The 22,236-nt window shown below is 40.0% G+C and overlaps 1 protein-coding gene across 1 annotated transcript in view; it reads left to right on the forward strand.

Annotated features, from left to right (window-relative positions):
• cachd1 (cache domain containing 1) overlaps positions 1–22,236 on the forward strand; it is a 104,778-nt gene that overhangs the window by 24,083 nt on the left and 58,459 nt on the right. The window contains exons 2-3 of the mRNA XM_059340924.1: positions 14,500–14,562; positions 20,617–20,765. Of these exons, the coding sequence (XP_059196907.1) occupies positions 14,500–14,562; positions 20,617–20,765 (212 nt within the window). The remainder of the gene's footprint in view (positions 1–14,499; positions 14,563–20,616; positions 20,766–22,236) is intronic.

Raw genomic sequence — 22,236 nt, forward strand, 5'->3', positions numbered from 1 at the left:
AAACCTGAGAAGGAGACCACCCCAGGAACATTTTTTTCCTCTCTGTCCTATGTCCTTTCTCTTCTTTATCTATTCCCCATCTCTCCAATCTATTCCTCTGATTTTTTTCTGCTGCTCCTTCACATGAACCCACCTGAGCAACATTATATTACTTTAGGTGATTTCTGCCATCATTATTCTGTAAATTAAGCTTCTTTTTACTGTGAATGAAAATTATTTTCTTCTGAGAAGTAATTTGGTTTATGAAGTGCAGTTTGATGGTACATGGTATTTATTTTTCTTATTATGGTAACTTTGTTCTGAGTTATCTACAGTGTGGCTCTTGTGTACATATATTCTGATGCTTGAAAACTGCGAGTGAAAGCCTTACAAATGAGTCCACAGTATAGGAATGTGAAGATAATCCAGGATGGTTTGTGCAGACAGTGCAGGCGCCCCATCTGAACATCTTTTCACTTGGCTGAGAGCGGGGCTCTTTTGGCAGGAAGCGTATATCAAAGTTTTGAGTTTATTGGCGCTGGGTGATGGGCCCTTTTGCACTGTGTGTCTCTGTTTCCCGTTCTCTGCCTTTTCTTTGACCCCCAACTTGATCAGACTGAGTCCTTTCACACACTCTTTCTGATCCTTTTGACATCTCTAGGGGTCAATATGATTTTTTGGCCTTGGCGGGGTGTACCACGAGGGTGTGACTGAGACTTGTGGTGCCAGAGGCTGCTGGCAGGCTGGCTTTGGGCCCTGAGGTGGCTGAAGCAGCCAGCCCAGTCCAGAGGTTAAGTGCTTGTGAGACTCTCTTGCTTAGTTTCCACCACTGCGCCGCCTGTTTGCTCTACTCATGTCGTTTGTCATCTCAGTTGAAGCTGTCGGTTGTGAGAGATTTTATTTTGTGTTAAACTCAAGCCAACACAAAAATACAGAGTGGACATGATCCCGACATGTTTTGAAATTAAGCTTTTTTTCCTTCCCCTAAAACTGGATTTAAGAGCTTAAAGCGCCAGTCCCTGCTTGCTTTGAATAACAAGCAGAACACATTTATCCAAAAGCAAAGTGTATCCACTCCTAACTAAAATATATCCACTGTAAACCTGCTTGTGACTCCACTATAGGTCTCAACTGATAATTAAAGGAATGTATAGTACACATTAGCCAACCATGATTTGCAGCAGAGGTTCTTTTTTAGTCTTTTGTGAACTCATTCACCCTGATCCCCACAGTAATTTACTAGCATTCTTGACATGCAGTTGGTCATATGAAATGAGCACAGTACTTCATTTGGATCTCAACTAATTGCCCTGGTCTCACAAGCTCCACACTCATCATCAATGATGAGTGTGGAGCTCTGTGAACAGTGCATGATGGCTTTACTACGACCATGCTTTGATTTTCTCTGTCATAATTTCTAGACCTTTTTTAATACAGAGAAAACATTCATTATCATTGTCTTGCATTCCTGTGTTGAACTCATTTGACCGCAGTGTGTGAGGTTTTGTTTTCAACCTCTTTCTCTCCCTAGATTTTATCAGCTAAATGGAGGTGCTCAGGTATGCAGCTTTGATCTGTCTTTGGAAAGTTTTCACATTGGCTCAACTTTAACAGCAAGTTGCTATTCCCATCATGCACTGCTGGCCCGGCGCTACTGCCACTACATACTGCATGAATTGCTGCTTTTCAGGCCAAAGTAAAAAAAAAAAAAGAAAGAAAATCAGACTTGTATAAAGGCTATATATAATGGGTTATCTAAGTTATTATGAATCAAATGCCATGAAAGTGTATAGGGATGGGAATAATTAATCGATGATCGATAAATGGTTGTTAAGAATTTGGTCGATCACGTGGAATTTTTAATCGATCTGTGTATTTCTTAATTTTAATTTTATCTATGACTGCATATCAGTACTCACTGAATTGAAACACAGCTGAGCGTTCAGTTCTGCGGCCGTACGTGAATAAGCCAATGAGCTGAGAATGAATTTGGATAAAGCTACAGTTTGCAAACTGAAAGTTGCAATAACAATTATAAAACACACAGAAAAACAAGAGTATTAAATTGAACAAAACATGGCTTACTGTATCAAACCTTGCTAGCATGAATTACTAGGTTTAATTATATCCAAAACTTATTTAAACACAAAAAACACTTAAATATGCAAGATAACTGTGAAAACTAACCTTAAGCCTCTTCAGGGGCTAAAACATAAAACATTGAACTCCTTGGCATTATCTTCACAGTATAATCTCACTTGATTTAGTTTTGCAATTGACAGGATCAAGTCTCTTTTTGTCCTTTCAAAATAAAAGTGTTGTTATCAAAACAGGCTTTTGCATAGTACTGTATATATATCTTTTATTTTGCCCGTGTATACATGCAATGATTACTTGATTAATTGATTGTTAATTTTATAGATAATCACGGTGGCAGGTTTCTTCCAAATGCCCACCCCTAATAGTGTTTTTTTTGGCTATATGCAAGAAGAAAGCTCATTATTCCAAAGATCCCAAGATGGACAGCTTTGCCAATGTCAAGCAAGACACTTTGCTTGTATTACGCACAGGTTAATCAACCTACTTTCATGAGTTCTCAGGGCAAGTGTTTCAGGAATAACACCAAGAATACAAGCTTTAGTATTTCTAATTAGTCAGCTATCATTAGTGCATGGTTGCTGTGGCCTGCAGCCCTGTTTTAATGACTCGACTGCTTTAACATGAAAGGGCCTTGTGTGGCCGAAACTGAAAGGCAATGACCTGCATCCTATGCATCATACTCTATGCTCTCATAGGCACATACAGCACACAGTTTGTGCTAAGAGGAGAAAGCAGGGCCATCCAACACTATCATCACTTCTTAATGCCGAGCATTGTGTTTATACCACAGAACTCTGGGTAATTTTGTGCACAATGTGACTCCGAACCTTTCCCGTCCTTCACTCCCCTTTCTGTCCTCATTTTACACAGCTAGATGATGAATGCCCACAACATTCATTGTTTCTTAACTCCCAAAGAAAGAGAGAGGAGGAAACCTCATTTACTCTCGCTAAGCTGCTAGATTATGTCTCTCATTTGAGTCACAATGTCTTATTTTTGGACTGCAGCGAAGCCACAACTCAGATGGTTCATTACCATCCTTTGTCCTGCACAAGGGCTAAATGGGGTAGCACCAGACAAGCCCAAAGTATGTTTGACTTCACAGAGACAGGAAGGTAAAATTTATACAACGTTCTACTAGTTTTACTCTTGATATACTTATTTAAACACCAGTGTGTGTCTAGAGTTGTCTCTAAAAAGATGTTTGGTTGCATCAACAAAATACATTCAAAATGCATGTATGCAGGATAGATGCCAGGAGTCATGATGTAGGCCATGATAGTTCATTTGTACTTCTCTTTAATTTAACTCTCCCTCATTATTGCTAACTACCAAATAAAGGCTAAAATACTCGCAGATATTCCAGTTTTACATCTTTGTTCACAGTTATAGCTCCAAATAAACAAGAAGCCAGGCTTTGGTTGTTATCAAACCACAGTTCTATGTTTTTTTTCCCCCCCTCTTCTTTTTACTTTTTTCGTCTGACCCCGTCCCACTTTTCCACAATTCTCCCCTCTCCTCCCTTCTTCTCTCCTCCACCCTCCATTCCCTCCCATTTTTCTCTCACATGTGGAAAGCATTATATCCTGTCTGGTGGAGAGGGAGAGCAAACATCCCAGGCTGAGACCGAGGGCCTCTCGGTTAGGTGTAGGGGGTGGTGGGGAGGCTGTTAGGATCTGCATGGCAGTGAATCTCCCGCTCTCTCGGCCCCCGATGCTGTTTGGACAAAAGGGGGTCTTGTTATTTCAGAACCTCAGCACCCGATAGCTGACAGGCTTCGCCCTCCCACCACATTGGACTGGACCCTGGTTGAATGAGTGAGAGGGAGATAAAGAAAGACTATCTAGAGTTCTCTGCACTCTATTGTACATTTGATGTGAATAATATCTAAAGCATCTGTAGATGTGAGTTTAAAACACTTCTGTAGATCTCTTTAGAGAGTTCATAGAGAGTTGGGAAAATGGGCTAGTACTCTGGCTTTTTATCAGACTGTCATTTAAAGATACAAGGGGATTTTGATGTGTGCAAACCTTTTTTCACTTCTTTCACTTTTGGGTTGATCTCTGTAAAGTATGTGGGACCATGCTTCCAAAATATGTTACCCCAACCTATACAGAATCAAGCTTCAAGTTCTTTATAACCAGTTTCACAACAGTTATCAGCATGCCTCATCAACAAGGTTTGAACCCATTTGAGGTGTTAACTGAGACACACAATCAGGGACTCTGGTGGAAAACATTTGAAAAGATTCCTTTCCACATTGAAAAGTCATCATATGTGGTCAGTGTGAGACATTTGTCCAAGGTTTCTTGGACTTATTTGTTGAAAAGGTTCCCAGTCTTCACTTTATGTCCCAAAGCTGGATAGCACGACAGCAGGCTGTAACCACCACCACACCCTTAGTGCTTGGATCAGGACCCACGAAATTGCACTGTGCTTGGTTTTTAACTTTTTCAAGGTTTTCAGGCAATTCACAGATCTGGCAGTACTTTTCCTCAAAAGTGCCCACTGATCACACTGGAAAGCTTATAAATGTGGCTACATCAGGATTTGATATTACCTCATCAGATTCTGTGATCGCTTACGTAACATCCAATCAATTCACTTTCTTTCTCAGTGTTAATGTGACTGAAATCAGTGCACTAGTAGTTCAGCAGAGGCATGATTAGAGTGAGGTATGAAAGATGAAATCATTTAAGACATTAGACCTACAAGAGTGATCATTTTTTGCTTCTGTGAAACAGTGCAGACTGGGACTTAGACTTTGCAGCAAAAAGAACATTGAACTGCTTTATCCATTACAGCTTTAAGTCACATTTCTCTGACAACCAGGCTTTTATGTAGATATAAAAGCTAGGAATAATTTTTGCATGTGGCACCAATCCTCCCTATTTCTCATGTGCACATAGACATCCACAAAAACACGCATAAAAGATTGAAAATGGAGAACAGTAAATTAGAGCTAATCGTGGCGCTCCAAGCAGGCTGCACACAAACATGCACTCCCCGCACTAACGCACCGTGTGTGAGCCGTGGCTTTGGAGCCATTGCCTCAGGTTGTCCGTTAGTTAGATTCAAGCAAATTAAATTGACCCCCAGCACCCTTTCAAATGCAGCAGCAAGCAGTTGGCAGACACTGACGGCCAGTCATTTAATTAGCGAAATCTGCTCCACTTGGTTGAAATAGACGCACTTAATTAGCAAGGGTTTGGTTTCTCTATGGCCATTATAGTGACATTTAGAGATCCACATTGGACTTGCCTACTTTCTTATTTTTTATGGTTCCATGGTCACAACCTTGATTAGTTTAGATTAATTCCACAGTCACTATAGGATTGCGTTGCTTTGGAAATCTGTGCAGCATTTGTGTGTTTAAGCAAGTAATCAAACTCTGAGATGTAAAAATATTGATTCCCTTATAGTGGTGTGAATCAGCAGGGGCCCCACGATACAATTTTATCCACAATACAATATAATTGCGATTTCAAGCATTTTGCGATTTGATGAGTATTGCAATACAATATATTGCGATTAAACTGTTTAACTGTATTTTGTGTCCACAAAATTAAATTCAGTCAAGAATTGTTTTGGCAAATAAAAGAAAATTCTCAGTCTATTCATCTCACTTCAGTCTTTTTATTTCTCCACAATGGGAGCCAAACCCACAGACTGACCAACAAAGTATTCAGTCAAACTGAACTGAACTGATATCAAACATGTATGGACGACAACTGTGCAGCATTTTCTCAAACTTTCCTCAACTTTGAGCTTCACTGCTCGGATTTTTTTTTTAATGAAACCTATAAAAAAAAAAAGCCTTACTTTGCAGCATTATTTCGCCAACTTCCCAACATAATAGCCTGACACGGTGCCTATATATTCCTCAGATCTTCTTGTTTCATATGATATCAGGATCTCCACAATATTCTTAAAAGTGAGCCCGCTACGGTCTCTGGAAAAAAAACAAAAATGACGAAAATACTGACAGCCCGCCGTTTGCCGAAACTCTAAATATCCATACTTGGCAGCGATGAATCGCTATAATATTGCACAAAATGCTGCAATACTATGCTGTATCGATTCCCCCCACCTCTATCCCCGGATATTTTCCCTAAAATCTATCGTTAACAATGAGGACATGATAAAAATATCTTGTGCTACCTAAGGTAACAAACCTGCTTTATGTACAATGACTGATAAACTGATAACATTATTAAAATGTTGTTGCCCCAACTAGACATTTGTTAAGGCTCAGACACACAAAAAGAACTAGCTGCAATGAAGGCTCACCTGTGTCTGAACCAAAAAGTTTCACTTGGCCTGCATGAGAATAAATAACTCTCCATGCCCGCAGATGGCAGCAGTCTGTATTTTGTCATTCAAAAAGGGAAACTGGAAGAATTGGGATGGCAGATATACATATATATTTTGAAACAAAGCAGTGTTTCTACCATTTTCATACTAACCAGTTACTTTTGAGTTGCTTCATTCCAGTTGACCAGGTCATTGAAACTCAAACTTGCAACAGTGGTTCTATTTGGCCACGTGGCTTCATTTAGGCCTGAAAAGGTTTGATCAATCTACTTTTCTAAAACCGTAACCTTACAATTGTCTCATTTGCATACTCCCTTAAAAACAGTTTCATCCCAAGTCATGCTTTTATCAACTTCAATTTCTTCTGCTGTGGCTGTGGCCAACAGAAAATAATGTTACATTTTTTTACCACAACCAGAAATGCATGTTATCTGGTTTCTAACTGAGCTGAGGTTGTCTTGTGCATAGTTATAATTGAAACGCAGTGAAGCATATATTTTCTAGTTTTCAAGGTTATCTCACCAGGTTCATCCTCATAGAAAAATGAATGAATACAAATGCTCTTTTCTTTTATTGTCATGGTCTGTGTGTTTATAAGGGCTGTAAACTGCAGGTGCAATTATTTCAGACTTTATTTGTTGTATTGCGAAAATACAGAAACTGTGCTCTCTCTCTCTCTCTCTCTCTCTCTCTCTCTATCTCCCTCCATCTCTCTCTCCCTGCCTCACTTTCCCACTCCCAGGTGCCTGACTCTGCTTTGTAGTGTTCAGAAAAAAATCGAGATGGGAGGGTGAGGTTGGGGATGGAGATATGGCAAAGGGTCTAGGAAAAAAGTAAAAAAAAAAAAAAACCCACAACACAAACACACATCAGAGGCGAAGCTGTGATGCTGCATCCCCAGCTCCAGCTCTTTGTAGTGCAATGAGCGGAGAGTTGGCTGGGGGCAGCGAGCGAGGGAGGGAGGGAGAGAGGAAAAGCCGGGGGTGGGAGGAGGTGGGGGGGGGGTTGCTGAGCTGTATACCAGCAGCATGGAGGAAGCAGCAGTTACTCTCCCTTGGGCTTTAGGCTTTTATCTGTCAGTTGTATGGAAACCAATCTCTCCGGCTCTACGGCTCCAAAACATCTACACTGCAGCGTGTGCGTGTGCATGTGTGTGTGTGTGTGTGTGTGTGAGACGTTCACAGACATTTCTTACAATGAGAAGCCTATAGTGACAGTCGACGATGAGCTTCTCACACATGCCCACATTTAAAGTCGGCACACTGCCGCAGTCACTTTGACTCGCTCACACACACTTTCACGCTTTTCCCCACCCAAGTGATGCTCCCATTTTGCCCTCCAGTGTGTTCCCAGATAAACCTTGGACCACTGATTAGCAAGCCCTACAGACAGGATTAATGGCCGCGTGTGTGTATGTTTTTGTGTGTGCACGCTCTCCAGTCCAATCCCAAATTAGTGTGGCCTACAGCTCCACTCTGGCCTTTGAAGATGGGGGAATTGCTAATAGGTGTGTTCCCAATTCAGCCCAGTTGGCTTGAACTTTCTCTCTTCCTACTTTCCTCTTTTTTTCCCCCGTCCTCACTCTTGCCTTCACCTCCATTTTTTTCTTCACTTCTTCTCTTTTACTCTCATCTCTGTGCCTCTTCCTCCATGCGTTTTTGCCCAAAACATACACAAGTGACTCTCAAAGTCTCTGGTATTTTCTTGCCTCACTAAAACCAGAAGAGTATCTTTAAAGTGGAAGAGCCTCTTAGGGTAGTTTATAGCATCCTCAAGAGAGTCTGACAGAAGAGCTGAAGAGGCGGGCCCAATTAAATGGAAGCCATATACATGGAGGGTTCCCAAGGTTTAGTGGCTGTAACAGGGTGCAAAGAGGATTGGGGGGCCAAGAAAAAGGAGCAAAATAATAAAGGGGAGAGTTTGGTTTTGCATGAGACTCTACACACCAACAGTGCAATCGAACAGTGTGTACTAAAGCAGGATTGCAATAGTTTTCTTGTGACATGTAAATCTGCTTAATCTTAATCCTCCTATTTTCGTATAATTGAGAGGGGAGCAGGTTAAGTTATGTCTGTGTAAAGCTGGCAAGAGTTTGAATGATAAGATCTAACACATGCAACAGAATTAGCCTGCAACAACTAACAACCCTGTATCATTACAACAAATATAACACAGGTTCTGGTATTTCTCTTGCAGTAACTTGCAGTTTGAGCTTCCCCTGAGGTTTAGTCATTCATGTGAACCACTGGTCTGTGGTTAGGATTAACCTCAAGGTGGATGGATTTTAAAAGTGGCCTAATGAGACAAAGGCTGGTCCTCTGTGATCAATGCACAGGAGTTTGAATGCATTTCTTGTGAGCTTAGCGTTGCTAAAGCTGCCCATTTGGATCCAGTTAAATGTTTTATTTTAAAGGGGCCATGTGGTATTTTCTTGTAAACAAACAAAAGTTATGTTAGTCACCAGATTGCATTGTGTGTATCGTTGAGGTTTAAAAAAAAATATGGAGTGCATTTTCTCCATCATAAAACATACGCAAAGCTGATTTCATTTATCTTAAATTCAGTATTGTTTACATACATGTAACATGCCCATAAAAGGATAATACCACAACGACTCTTATCCGTAATTATCTCAGAGTCAAATCCAGACCTTCCCAGACCCGTTAATATAGTTTCTGCAACCCAACCTGTCATTAAACACACAGGCTACACAGTTACTCACTTTAATCTGCTTTATTTTTACTTGCACAATGAAACTTGGAAGAAATATGACTTTGAATCATAGTTAATGTATCTAGTTTGGCAGAATAAATCACAAACTATACAGTTAATTTCAAGAAATGAACACTAAAACACATTTACAATTTCATATTTATACCATAATAGTTCCCAATACTTCCTGTTGGTGTGATGGATCCACTGGATGTGTTTAGTGTTGCTGGTATCTCTCATTAGGGCTGGGCGATATGGACCAAAACTCATATCCCGGTATTTTTAGGCCGAATGGGGATATACCAAATAAACTATTTTATTTTTTTTATACAAATGTATAGTTTTAACTCAACATCACAAGTAATCATCATCAACCTGTTTTATATAAAGACTTTATCAAATTCAAAACCTTCCACCTTTTGAAGCATTTAATTTGCTTCAGCGTCGTGTTGCTCTTCTTCTGCAATCTGAAATGGCCATAACAAATAGCAGTCCTAAGTTGAGGCAACATAAAAAAGGTATTATGTATACATTGGTATGGCATTATTGTCTCAACTACATATCTCTTTCTAAAATATATTGGTATAACTCTTAATACCGATATACCGCCCAGCCCTATCTCATATGTATTTTCTCTATACTGCCCAGCCCTAGCAAAAGGGAGGTACGCAGTAAGGTGTATAGGGAAGTCTGGATACACACTTGATGCCGTTCAGTTGTCTGTGTGTGCTTCTGTACTGGTGTGAATGTGTCTGTGTACATTGCAGTGTTTGATTATGGGTCAGGGGAGGCCACAGGCTCACGGTGGCCCAGGCAGCCTCAGGCCTCTCAGGTTTCAGAGCTGAGCATTCCTCCCCGGCTGCTCCATAGCTGTGAAAACCGCAAAGCAGCTCCAACAACAAACACTCGAGGCACTGGGGGAAAGACAGCTAACCTGTGGCTAATCAACAACAGGAGTTTTCTCTCTCCTCAGGATTTGTTCCCAATTTTTCAAAATTGCTGGCCTGATGGAAACAAAGTGTTTGTCCATTCAAGTGCCTATTTCTCCCCCCATTTCCTTTCTCTTTTGTTAGTGAGTGTTTTGAGAGCACAGGACTCCTGCTAAGTAGTGGCAGCTCTGTTTGTGTGTGCTTTTTCATGTTTATTTGACAGTTCTACATTCGTGGCCCTTCTCTCCTTTTTTTCCACTAAGAAGGGTGTGGAACAGTAGACTGTCTGGGCTTGGTTTTTTGCAGTTTGTAAATAACTCGGTAGTGAAATATGCAGCTGTGTGTGTGTGTAATGATAACATAATGGCTCTGTTGTGTGAGACTGTTAGTCTCATGCCTCTGTGAAATTAAAGAATAGGCTCAAAGACATGTCACAATGCTGAATCAAGTTCGACCAGCAGGATTAAAACCGAGCACTTTGTTAAAGTTATTGTGAAGACAGATTGACAATTAGAACTGTGTTTGTTTATAGGCCGCATTAGAGATAATTGAATTTTCAGAAATAACATTAACTGGAGAGCCTAATTATGTCCCAGAATAGAGCATTGTAAGGATTGTAAGATTTTGCAGGATGGCTACATCTGTTTATATGCATCATTGTATCTCAGTTATTGTTAGCTTGACAACGTTTTTGGTAAATGATCAATCATTTCAGTCAGTTTACAAGAAGATTTGCAAACATTTTAATGATTTCTGCTTCAGTAGTACTAAGTTATCAGGTTAGGTTATCATTTGACAAATGATGACCTGATGAAGCTCTCTGTACCGAAACATTGAAATATCCTTTGATATCAAGTGTGCAAACAATGTACTGGTGTTTTTTGTTCTACTACAGTAGGCCCATGATCTTCTTCAATTCACCTGTCAACCTAAAGTTGTGCAAAAGATTTACGTATTTATAGTTTCAACTTCTTAAATGTCAGAATTTGCTGCTTTGCATGAAATTATGAGATGTATATTTTCATGCTGTTCTCATTAACTATTCGCACTTATGGGCGGGAGATTTTTGTGGATGGATGAGTCCAAAAGATAGAGTTGTTATTTTAAGTTACATACGCAAGTTAACTTCCTCACTTAAACCTCACATTCTACATCTAGTGGGTAACTATGTCACATAGTTGGGTACGGAAATAGTTATAACCCGTTTCTCTTAACTTAACCAAGTATTTTTGGTGCCCTTAGCCTTACAAACTAGTTCCATTTCACACAGTTAAATATAGCGGTCACATTATATTTCTCAAAAATATCTTGTGAACCATTGTGCATTTTTAAAACCTATTGAAAAAATAGTTGTATGAGGTAGGGCTGGGTGATGTGGACCAAAAGTCATATCCTGATATTTTTAGGCTGAATATCGATATACAATATATATCCCGATATTTTTATCACAAAGTGAGTCATAGTCAAAGCTAAATATCACATGTCACAACAAGTAGTTCTAGTGAAACCGTTTATTTGAGTGAACATAAATACTGTATAACAGGAGTTCCGTTTTTTATTTTTATTTTTTTTAAATCAAAGCTCCATAAAGTGCACATTTAAATAAAACATAGCCTATCTTAAATAAAAAATAACTTATGAAATCAAATAGGCCAATATTTTTCTGAAATAAATATGTTTATATGAGAAAAGAATAACAAACATTACAAAAGAACTAAATATGACAAACAAGGGCAGCATTTATATATAAAGCAGCTTGCCTGGAGCAAGATCACAGAGCAAATTTGAACTATATCGATATATGCGATATGGTCTAATTCCATATCACATTTTAAAAATATATCGATATATTGTTTCTATCGCCTAGCCCTAGTATGAGGATATGTTGATATTTTTCACTATTTCTTGATTTTATGGATCAAAAGATGAAGCCCGTACATGACAGCTCTTCTTTCAATATGGTGCATACATTACATTTCTGTGCAAGAGCTGGAAAAATCATTAAAATAAACATTATTTAAGCTCTCTGGAATGAGTCAGGTTCTTCTGATCTTTTGCAGACAACAGTATATTAAAGGAACGTCTCACCTTTCCTTTGAACTGTCTGAAACCAGTGAAACTTTGTTTTGTTATTCATTGTAGAGTACAGATGAAAGGTGGAAAGGTGTAGCCACGGCTAGGCAATAATAGTCTATTAGCTTCGGTTAGTTGGATGTGGTGCATTCTGGATAATTGGTGTCCTCTGGAATGTGTCTGACAAAAGGTGTGGACAGGCAGCAGGAAGTGGTTACAGTGTGGAACCAGGTAATTTAAGGCTTTGTGTGCAGTGGAGCAGCTTACAGTGAAACACCTGCCTACCTGCTGCCTCACACAAACATTAGTTTTACTCTGTTTGTAGCTGACACATAGTACTGCTGCCTGTGTTTGGAAAGTGTGTGTGTGTGTGTGTGTGTGTGCGTGTGTGCGTGTGTGCGTGTGTGCGTGTGTGTGTGTGTGTGTGTGTGTGTCAGGAAGTGAAAAAAAGAGAAAATGTTCAGCTGATGGGACTCGGGAGACCATCCGAAAAAAGGTGTGTGTGTGTGTGTGTGTGTGTGTGTGTGTAAGAGAGATTCAGACAGCTGCTAAAAAGTGTTTCTGGAACTCTCTTAGTGTGTGTTAAGGCTGAGGTCACACCAGGACTCATTTTCTCCATGTCTTAATGTGGTGCTCTGCTCTCTACTCACTTAACAATATAAATCAGGGACTATTAAAATGTTTCAGTCTGGAAGTTGAATGGGGAAATTTAGCATCACCTTGTGATTCAGGCCTCATGAAAACCTTCATTTTGTGTTATGGCTGACCTCCAGATTCAGACAGGTGACGCATTTTCCTCCCCAACCTGGAAACTGATGTAAACGACAGAACATTACTGTCTGGAGCTATGGGTTGGTTGTTTTGGCAGATAACCAGGTTTATCGTTCTCTGTGGACCAGTAATAAAACTGCTCCAGATGCACCTGTCTGAGCTCTGGATCTACAATCAAAACACTAACTGTCAGTGGAGTCAGTTTGGGTGTTGTTTGTTAATTACCTGTAGACACACAATATTGTTTTAGGCACTTTCACAACACTAAAACACTGGGGACCTTTAATACATCACCAACCAATCATTAAGTTTATTTCTTGTGTGTTCTGAAACGGTGTTGTAAATTATGTATGATTATTTGGTAATAGCTGGAGAGGTACAAGTGTAACTAACTTAATATTAACATTACTGAGCTGAAACACGCACTACCAAGCTCCTGAAACACCTGAATGGAATGTAGTACTCAATAATGTTATTAATTACCCCTGTGCTTAACAAATCAAAATGTCATTGCATTTAAAATTAACTTGTTTTTTTCTGTGTTTATTCTACATTAAAAAGACATCCACACCCAGAATGATAATTATAAATATATTTAATTTTATATGGCTCATAACATTGCAGAGACTCATGATCAAGATCCTCTCCTCTCCTCTCCTCTCCTCTCCTCTCCTCTCCTCCTCTCCTCTCCTCTCCTCTCCTCTCCTCTCCTCTCCTCTCCTCTCCTCTCCTCTCCTCTCCTCTCCTCTCCTCTCCTCTCCTCTCCTCTCCTCTCCCCTCCCCTCCCCTCCCCTCCCCTCTGGTGCTTAAGGATGCACAGCACCAAAGCTGTTTTCTTATTATTTGTATTCTTATATCATGAAGAATAATGGTGAATAAAAGCAAAATCAAGTTGTTGACGGATGTTCTTTCTATACAAAGTTGCTTGTTAATATTCAGTAAAAAAGCTATTATTGACATGTGTGCTTTAGCCTTTCTATTTCTTTAAATTATGAAAATTGCAGTATGAGAATGATGGAAAAATACTTCATGATTAATTATATATGCCAACATTAATCAATTTGGTGCATTGAAGGCACAAAAACTGCATTGCCAACCAATGGGGTTGGAACATAACAATATTTGGTCAATTTAATATAAACCATGCCCATTCCTGGTCTTCTATCCGAATACAGGTACAGTTAATGTTGTCTCTGTACACCTCTATTTTGGCCTGCAGTCAAAGTTAAATACACAGTGAGCCCCTGTGGCAGCTTCATTATAGCTGCTATGCTTAATTAGCGTGGATGGCACATAGCCACAAAAAGCTGTTTCTCTCTTTGCTAACCTTGTGATAATAATGCAATAGTTTGTAGGTTCCCACAGGGAAAGTACTTTTGCATTTGACTTCTCTTTACCCATCCACAATTTTGACAGTTTTTGTAGATGTAATCCCAGAGAGAGTGTTGATAACAAAAGGTCTCTGCTCAGCAACACCTGGAACAGAAATCTATCTCTATAAAGGAACTCTGCCAATATTCTTCCTCAGGAGATGGCTTTCCGTTATTGGATCCGAATCTTCTGCATTCCTCCTGATCTAACCTCACCGTCTCTGCTTCTTTCTTTTTCTGTCTCCCTACAGAGGATTTTCAACTCGTTTGTGTACACTGAGAAGACATCAAACGGAGAGACAGAAGTGCAGCAGGTGAGTAACAAAGACTTCTCCTTTCTGTGTGTGTGTGTGTGTGTGTGTGTGTGTGTGTGTACCTGCCTGTGTGTGCATGCATGTACCATGGATGGTGTCTGTTTGTGGTCTTGAGTAGTGTTCCATTCAGCAGCAATGAACAGACACACTCGCCATCAGAGAAAAAAGGGGGTTTATTAAAATTCTGCGGCTGCTGTCTCATTGGCTTTGAAGTTCTCTGTCTGTTTTTCCACTTGTCTCTGAGCTGTCTCTCTCCCTGTGCTCACACTATGAGTGCAGAGCTGCAGTCACACAGAATAAGAAGGCTTGAAGGAGAAAGCAGCATCTTTTTGATTACCTTAAATCCACAAGTCAAAATAAATCTGGGCCATTTTGGTCCTAGATTGGAAAAAACTATGCTCAGAATTTTTGCCGTCCAGCGTCAAGTCAAACATGATCATGTGCACACATTGCATGTGTGTTTGTGCGTTTGCACTTGTGCGTCAGGGATCTGAAGGAGTGACGGTAAACACCAGACTGGTAAACAGCCACCAGCAAGAACAGACAGGTGGATGTTTGTTTGCATTTCTCCTGTGACCGTGTCTTTGTGTGCATCAGCCTATCCATCTGTGTCAGTGAATGTCTGTGAAATATATAATATTTTTCACCTTGCAGCTATTTGCTATTCCAGAAGCGCCTCCAAATGGGCCTTGAAGCGTTGCTGTTTCTTCTCCTCAAAGGAGACGTAGCCTTTTCCCTTGCTAACTTGCACAGAAATAGTATTCATACAAAAGCTGTAGTGTTCCCATGCTATAGAGTTTATCATGATAAGCATAACCTGTTGTAACAGCAAGTCTCTCTTAAGTCTAAAAGCATTCCCTTTCACTGAAACCTCAGTTACAATACACGTGGATTCAGTGTATGTTAATAAGCACTGGCCCCGGAACAGCACTGACTTCACCTCCCTGTTGGAATAGTTTAACAACTCATAGAGTGGCCATACATTCTCGCTGCAACCCCTCTGAGGAGGACGTCAACTAATTCAGATGACAGCTCTGGCATCGTTGGCTTGGCGTGTTCTCTCTGGGCAGCGGGGCTGTGTCCCTGAGCCAAAGTGAGGCTCAATTAGGACTGGGTCTGCGGAGGGAGAGAGGGCAAGGAGCTCCAGAGAAGAGCCACTGGCCTCTAAAATGAGTTCCTCCTCTGGAAATTCATTATTCAGAGAGACACTCAGACATCTGGTCCTCTTTAATGAGACGAGCCCTCCCTCTGCCTCACTCTGTCTCTGTCATTGAGTCTAGGCCTGTTACGATAACCAAAAAAGAAATAATTGCAATAGGCGCTATTATTGTCATTTTAAAACCATTTAATGCTACTGATGATAAAAGCAGCAGCAGCAAAAACACTGCTGCATTGAAATAATGTGGCTGCCATTGTGTGACTAAGAATTACAGGTGACCATTGTCCAATCAACTTTGACTATGATTGGTGCTGCACCAGCCCAGGTCCTATTTCCTCTATTCCACATTCCTTATGTGTGGTACATCAGTTCAGTATATACCGCTCTATCTGTGTGTGTGAGGGAGTGTTACAGCTGTCAGTCGCAGCCCAGGTAGATCCAGTCTTCACAATGTGACATTTAAGAAATGGAAGGAAAAGGACAACCAGAAATGGTTCCTTTCCAGTGAGAAATTACATTTTTATTATCAGGTCTCCACTGCTGACATGTGGTGTTCACCATTTGATCTGTTTGCAGCATTTAGTCCTGCTTTGAGGATATAAGTTATAACATATATGCACTTCATTTAATCTCGTTAGGCACTGAGGTTTCCCTCATTTACAGTAATGAGGATTACATTTACAGACAGTACAGAAATACAAATTCAAAATACAGATAACAGACACGATAAATAAAGTAAAATTGCTGTTTAAAATGACCAAAGCTAAAAACAGTTACAGACAAAGCCTCCTATCAGCCGATCAGCCTCCTATCCTACAGCAGTGTCTGAGAATACAGCAATTCAAAACTAGGATAAAGCATGGTCATAAAAGACATCGTAACCAACATGAGAGGAATTTACTATGTTATTTCTTCCATTGTAAACGGACACTGCTTTTCGTGACCTTTGAGCCGGAGGTCTTTCAGTTTAAGTATTTAAAGACATTTTCTTTCTCTATCAAATTGTGCTGCAAAGTTACATCACCTTCAGCAGAGCGAACAAAGTCACCATTGTGGAAGTTTAACAAACCTTTCTCACCAGTGAAAATGTTTTAATCCAATAACTAAATCAGTTCATCCAAGGAGAAGAGAGAAAGAATTGTCTACTGCCAGGGTTTGCACAAAATCCATTTTCAAGGTTAGGAATATTGTTGAATTTGAATATACTCTTTGAAAAATGCTTGATTTTCAACAGAATGTGTTTTGCGTAGTTTCATCTACAAAATATAATGGAATGGAGCCAGATTGACTGACATTGGCAATGAAATAAAAATGGGTAATTTTTCCGTTCCACTCCACAATGTTATGAGAGCAAGCATCCTTTTTTTTATTTTTTATTCCTCCCCCAATTTTTCTTAATTTGTAGTAGATGTGATGATAAAAGGTGTCGAGACTCTGGACATTTTTTGTTTAGGTACCTTGAAAGTGCTTTAAAAGTGCTTACTCTAAAAAAGCTGTATGAAACCTGTACTGTGCAGTGTCTCAGTTTAGCTATTTTTATACTCATCCCTATATTACCATCATACCTCAGTAAGTCTTGGTCTTGCGATAAACACCACTACCAGAAACTGTGGTCGAAGACCGGCTGGCAAACCTTAACACTCCCAACACAAGACGTCAGGGTGCACCCGTTCCACTCACTCCAGTTGTGTGGCTCATCCAACCCCACTGGGTGCTGTAAAGCCTAAAAGCTGGTTGGATGGGTCAGAGAGAGGAGCCTTGTGTTTTGGAGAGTGTGGTTAATCTGCAGAGTGCAGGTTTGCTTTGGCTGCTCTGTGGCAGACTGTAACTGAAACTTTAACTTGTACGGCTCAAAAGTTTCTGGTTTCTCTTAAGTCACTCTGTTAAAAATTTAGTCTTACTTTCTCTCCCCTCTGAGCTTTGGAAACACTCTTCAGCTGAACACTGGCCCATTTTCCCTCTTTTTAATACAAAGTGCACTGCAGCTAATTACCATGCAGCCATGCATGGACAGGACTGTTTGTGGGGGCGGACCATGCTTGTGTGTTTAACTTTATGTGCGTGTGTGAGAGTGCACATGTGCGTTTCTTGGTGTGTGTGCTCCTTGTGGTGGTGTAGGAGTAATTGTGGGCTGTGCCTCAGGCCCCTGTTAAACCCCTAATAGGAATAGCGGCCGGCTGATTAGGTGTACAAGCGGTCAGTGGGTCGCGGTACATTTCCCTGTTCCTGGCTTGAATCGCAGCCCTTTTGCAGGCACCGGTAATTATGGGATGTGAACAAAGGGGCTCCAGTTACTGTGGAAATAAGCCTTTCTCTGTATTCAACAAGACTGAGAAAGGTAACTTACAATGGCTTCGGAAAGTATTCAAACCACGGCCAATTTTCTCAAATTGTTTTGCTTTATTGTTGCCGTCAATGCACACATATCTCTTGAAGGCAAGTTTTTGCAGTTAAATTGAAAAGAAATAAAGATTTCAAATAAGCAGAAAATCTGTAAGAGATTGCATGCATGTGATGTTTCCCTCACAATTCACCACAACATCCTCTTAAGATCAAATAAACAGGAACCTGTTGTGAAGAGGTGGTGGTGCGCTGGTTATTAATGTCCCCCAGGAGGTGGCTGCAGAGCTGGTTATTAGTTTCCCCAAAGGAGCTAGAACCTCGTTTTTAAAAGAGCACTGTGAGATGCATGTTTAAACTGAACCCAGTCAGAGAACCCAGAGGAAGAAAGACAAAGTATAATATATGCATGTCCAGGGGCCTTCATTAAAGGACTCCAATAAACACTGACTGAATTAGCTGTTTTGCTTTTGTTTAGAAAAAAGCAATTTCTGCCTACTGCTTCTCTGGTTTTTCATGAATTTTAAAGGTATACAGAACTCTTCTACTTTTTTGAAGTAAGAGAAAATGTTTGTTTTTGCGCCTTTACATGAATAATAATGATAGTGGATTTAAAATGTGGATTGTGCAGGGGTCTTGCAGAAGGAAATATAAATGAAGGCACTACATAAGATTTCAGGTGCAGTCATATAAAAGCTGGAACTAAAAACATCTTTTTGCACTTACAATACCTCTGCTCCTAACTTTCCCTTTGATTCAGCCCTGTGTTGTAATATAGGCTGGATGTACTTATTAAATGATGAAGAGTGTGCTATGTTGAGATGGAGAGAGTTTTTTGTTCTGCAACCTCAAACATCCATCATTTGGCTCTGCTTTTAACAATGATGGATTTCACTCCTGGTGCAGCCTGAGTCCTGGGCATCTTTGATGTTGCTCAGCTTCATTTGTGCTTATTGAATTGTGTGTGTATGTGTGCGTGGATGTTCAGAACTGACGTGTGTGGAAATATTTGTCGGCTTCACGGTTTACCTGGAGAAGTCTATATAAACTATAACCATGGATAAAACGAAGGATGGTGGTGAGTTGGCACCTTGAGGAAAGAAACCAGACTCTGTTCTTTCCAGCAATTCTAGCATTACGTTAAGATCCATTGTCGCAGTTTGAGGCCTAAATTTAGAAGTTAGCTATTTATATTCGAAACTTAAAGAAGAGAAGAAAGCAGAGGTCACAGTGGAAGGAAGTTTGTTTTGGAACAAAGTAGCAAAAAGAGAGAAACAGATACAGTTGAGAAGCAAGCACCAAGAAAAATAAATGATTTATGAAAGTGGGAGTGATAAGTATAAACAGTGAGTGAGCAGCAGATAAGATAAAGTGAAGAAGAAAGACTGCAAAGCCTTTTCATGTCTTAAGAGAAGAGCTTGTCTAGGTCAGTGTCTTTATTGTGCTGTATATGCATATATCCTGCTAAAATGAGTCAACAGTAGAGGAGGAAGGGACTGAACAAATTATTGGAAATGCTTAACAATAAACCTTTCTGACCTTCAGAAATACAGTTAAAACACAGTTAAATATTGAAACATTGAGATAAACAGTATAATTTCTGTGTACATGTAAGTGATTGATGATACAGCAATTTTCCACTTTGTAAATGATGAATTGATGTAATTCATTCAATAGTATAACCGATTATTGTTTATAGGAGTTTTAACCTTAAATGATGCAGGCTGTGTAAACAAACTGTCCACAAAAAGAACCAATAAACAAACGAAACAAAATCAAAACAAAATTTAAACTTAAATATTTCTAAATAAATACTTCTGTTGTACTGTTGCATAAGTCTTGTAAAAATAGCTCCTAATTTGAAATAACTTCCTATATTAACCACTTCTTCATCACTGCAATAATAGCCCCAAAAACACAAACCACTGTTGCATCATTAGTGTGTAACAACTTGCAACCACAGTTAAGAAAACCCAACTTGTAATCCCCCTCCTTTTATTAGATGTCAAAAAGCAAAGGGGTAGTGTTTGAACAGGCATATTAAAGTGTCATCAGTTTTGATCAGTATGTACACACTTTGTGTAGATTCTTTCTGCGGTAGTTGTAATGTTTTTTGATACTTTTAGTTTTACATTCGACAGGAAGTCTCTTTTCATCCTTTCAAAATAAGAGCGTCTGTTATCAAAAAAAGCTTTTGCATAGTACTGTATATATATATATATATATATATTTCATTTTGCCCATGTATGCATGTTTTTATACATCATGGATCGTGTATAAAAACATAGTGATTAATCCATTAATTGATCGTTAACGTTATAGATGCTGGAGTTGGCAGGTTTCTTCAAAACACCCATCCCTAATAGACTCATACATAAATGATCCATCTCATACACCACTTATGGTGTGATCAGGGAGCGAGCGCTTGAATGCTATGCTTACAAATCCTTCTGAACAAATCCTACTTCTTGTGTCTTTAAGGAATGTGAGAGATAACTTTAGGTGTCACTGCTAATCGCTGTCTTGCTGATGCTTCTGTGTTTCTGTTTTTGCAGTTGGCCAAGAAGATCCGTGAAAAGTTTAACCGCTACTTGGACGTAGTGAACCGGAACAAACAGGTGGTGGAGGCCTCGTACACCGCTCACCTCACCTCGCCACTCACTGCGATACAGGACTGCTGCTCCATACCTGCATCAATGATGGAGTGAGTAGCTTGTGTGTCTGTGTTAAAGACACACACGCACATACACACCCTTTCCTCTCTGTCTTTGTCTCTTTCATAACACTCGCAAAAGAATCTCTGCAGGAGGTTAATTCTGTGTCTATAAACCTACCTCCCACTGTTAACACCTGCATTCTGCTCTCTTTACATCACTTTATGCTTCAGCTACACATACACGCAAATCCCCATCTCTCCCTTGTTTAAACATGTTATGATCACCTTTGAATTACATCACATCATTTACAGCCTTGAGCAGTACTGGCACGCTTGCATTCTTGGCAGCGTTTTTAAACTCTACCCTTATTTCAGAACCTATTCAAGCATTCAGTAGTTGTGCCAGTTGTTGCTTTTACTGCAGTGTACCTTGACATTAAAAAGTTTTATGGTACTTGGAGCCAGGAAGGCTTATTAAGATATTGGCTTTTTCATGTGTAATGTTATAAAGTTTTTGAAAGCCTGGAGATTTGATGGCTTTGCTGGCATCAATTTCTTTTTTCAAAACTTCTGAACCTTTTTATTAATTTTACTAATGATGAAAGGACGCTGAATTCAATTTTTTTGTTATTGTGGATTATCTTCATTATGTTTCTTATGAAAAAAAATCAATTATGAGGCCTTGTGAAAATGGTGCCCATCTGACAAAAGTCTATTTTTATGAATCTGGGTGTGAGACTGAATAGGTCAAATTTAAGTTGTCTACTGAGAGTTTAAAATTGCTCCAAGCCTACAGTGTAGACCCAGCTTTTCAGCCAATCACCAACTCCAGCAGGCGAAAACAGTTCAAAGCTGAGAGCTTCTTTCAGTTCTAATCTACAGAGCAGCAGCTGTCTCTACCCATCATGCTCTCTCTCTCTCTCTCGCTCTCGCTCTCGCTCTCTCTCTCTCTCTCTCTCTCTCTCTCTCTCTCTCTCTCTCTCTCTCTCTCTCTCTCTCTCTCTCTCTCTCTCTCTCTCTCTCTCTCTCTCTCTCTCTCTCTCTCTCTCTCTCTGAAGTTTTTGTGCTGCAGACTTCACAGGCTGCAAGGTCACCTGTCTTTTCTTCCGTCGTGCAGAGAGGAGGCAGCCTGGCTCAGGGCCAGTCGCCACCTGTAGTCAAATCATGCACATAACATACTGTACATACATTCAACAGTTGTTCACACGCAGACATGTTGTATTTATGTCCTGACATGTGCGCTCTAAACCCGGGTTTAGATTCATGGATTTACAGCTTTGAGAGACAGATTGAGGCAGAAATTGCTGAGAAAAAGATGATATAAGACCCGGGTAAGAAGGATGGAATGATGCAGGGAGTCACATGGGTGGTGGTGGTGTTGGAGGGGATGAACATACCAGACTGAAGCTGACTCTGACAGATCCCTGAACTTCAAAGGATCTTCCTCAGGGAAGGAAAGAGACACGAAGCTCTGTTGCTTTCATTTTTTTTGCATTTATGCAAGATCGTGAGATACTTT

The sequence above is a fragment of the Centropristis striata genome, chromosome 9 (assembly GCF_030273125.1).
Source record: "Centropristis striata isolate RG_2023a ecotype Rhode Island chromosome 9, C.striata_1.0, whole genome shotgun sequence".
NCBI classification, from domain to species: Eukaryota; Metazoa; Chordata; class Actinopteri; order Perciformes; family Serranidae; genus Centropristis; species Centropristis striata.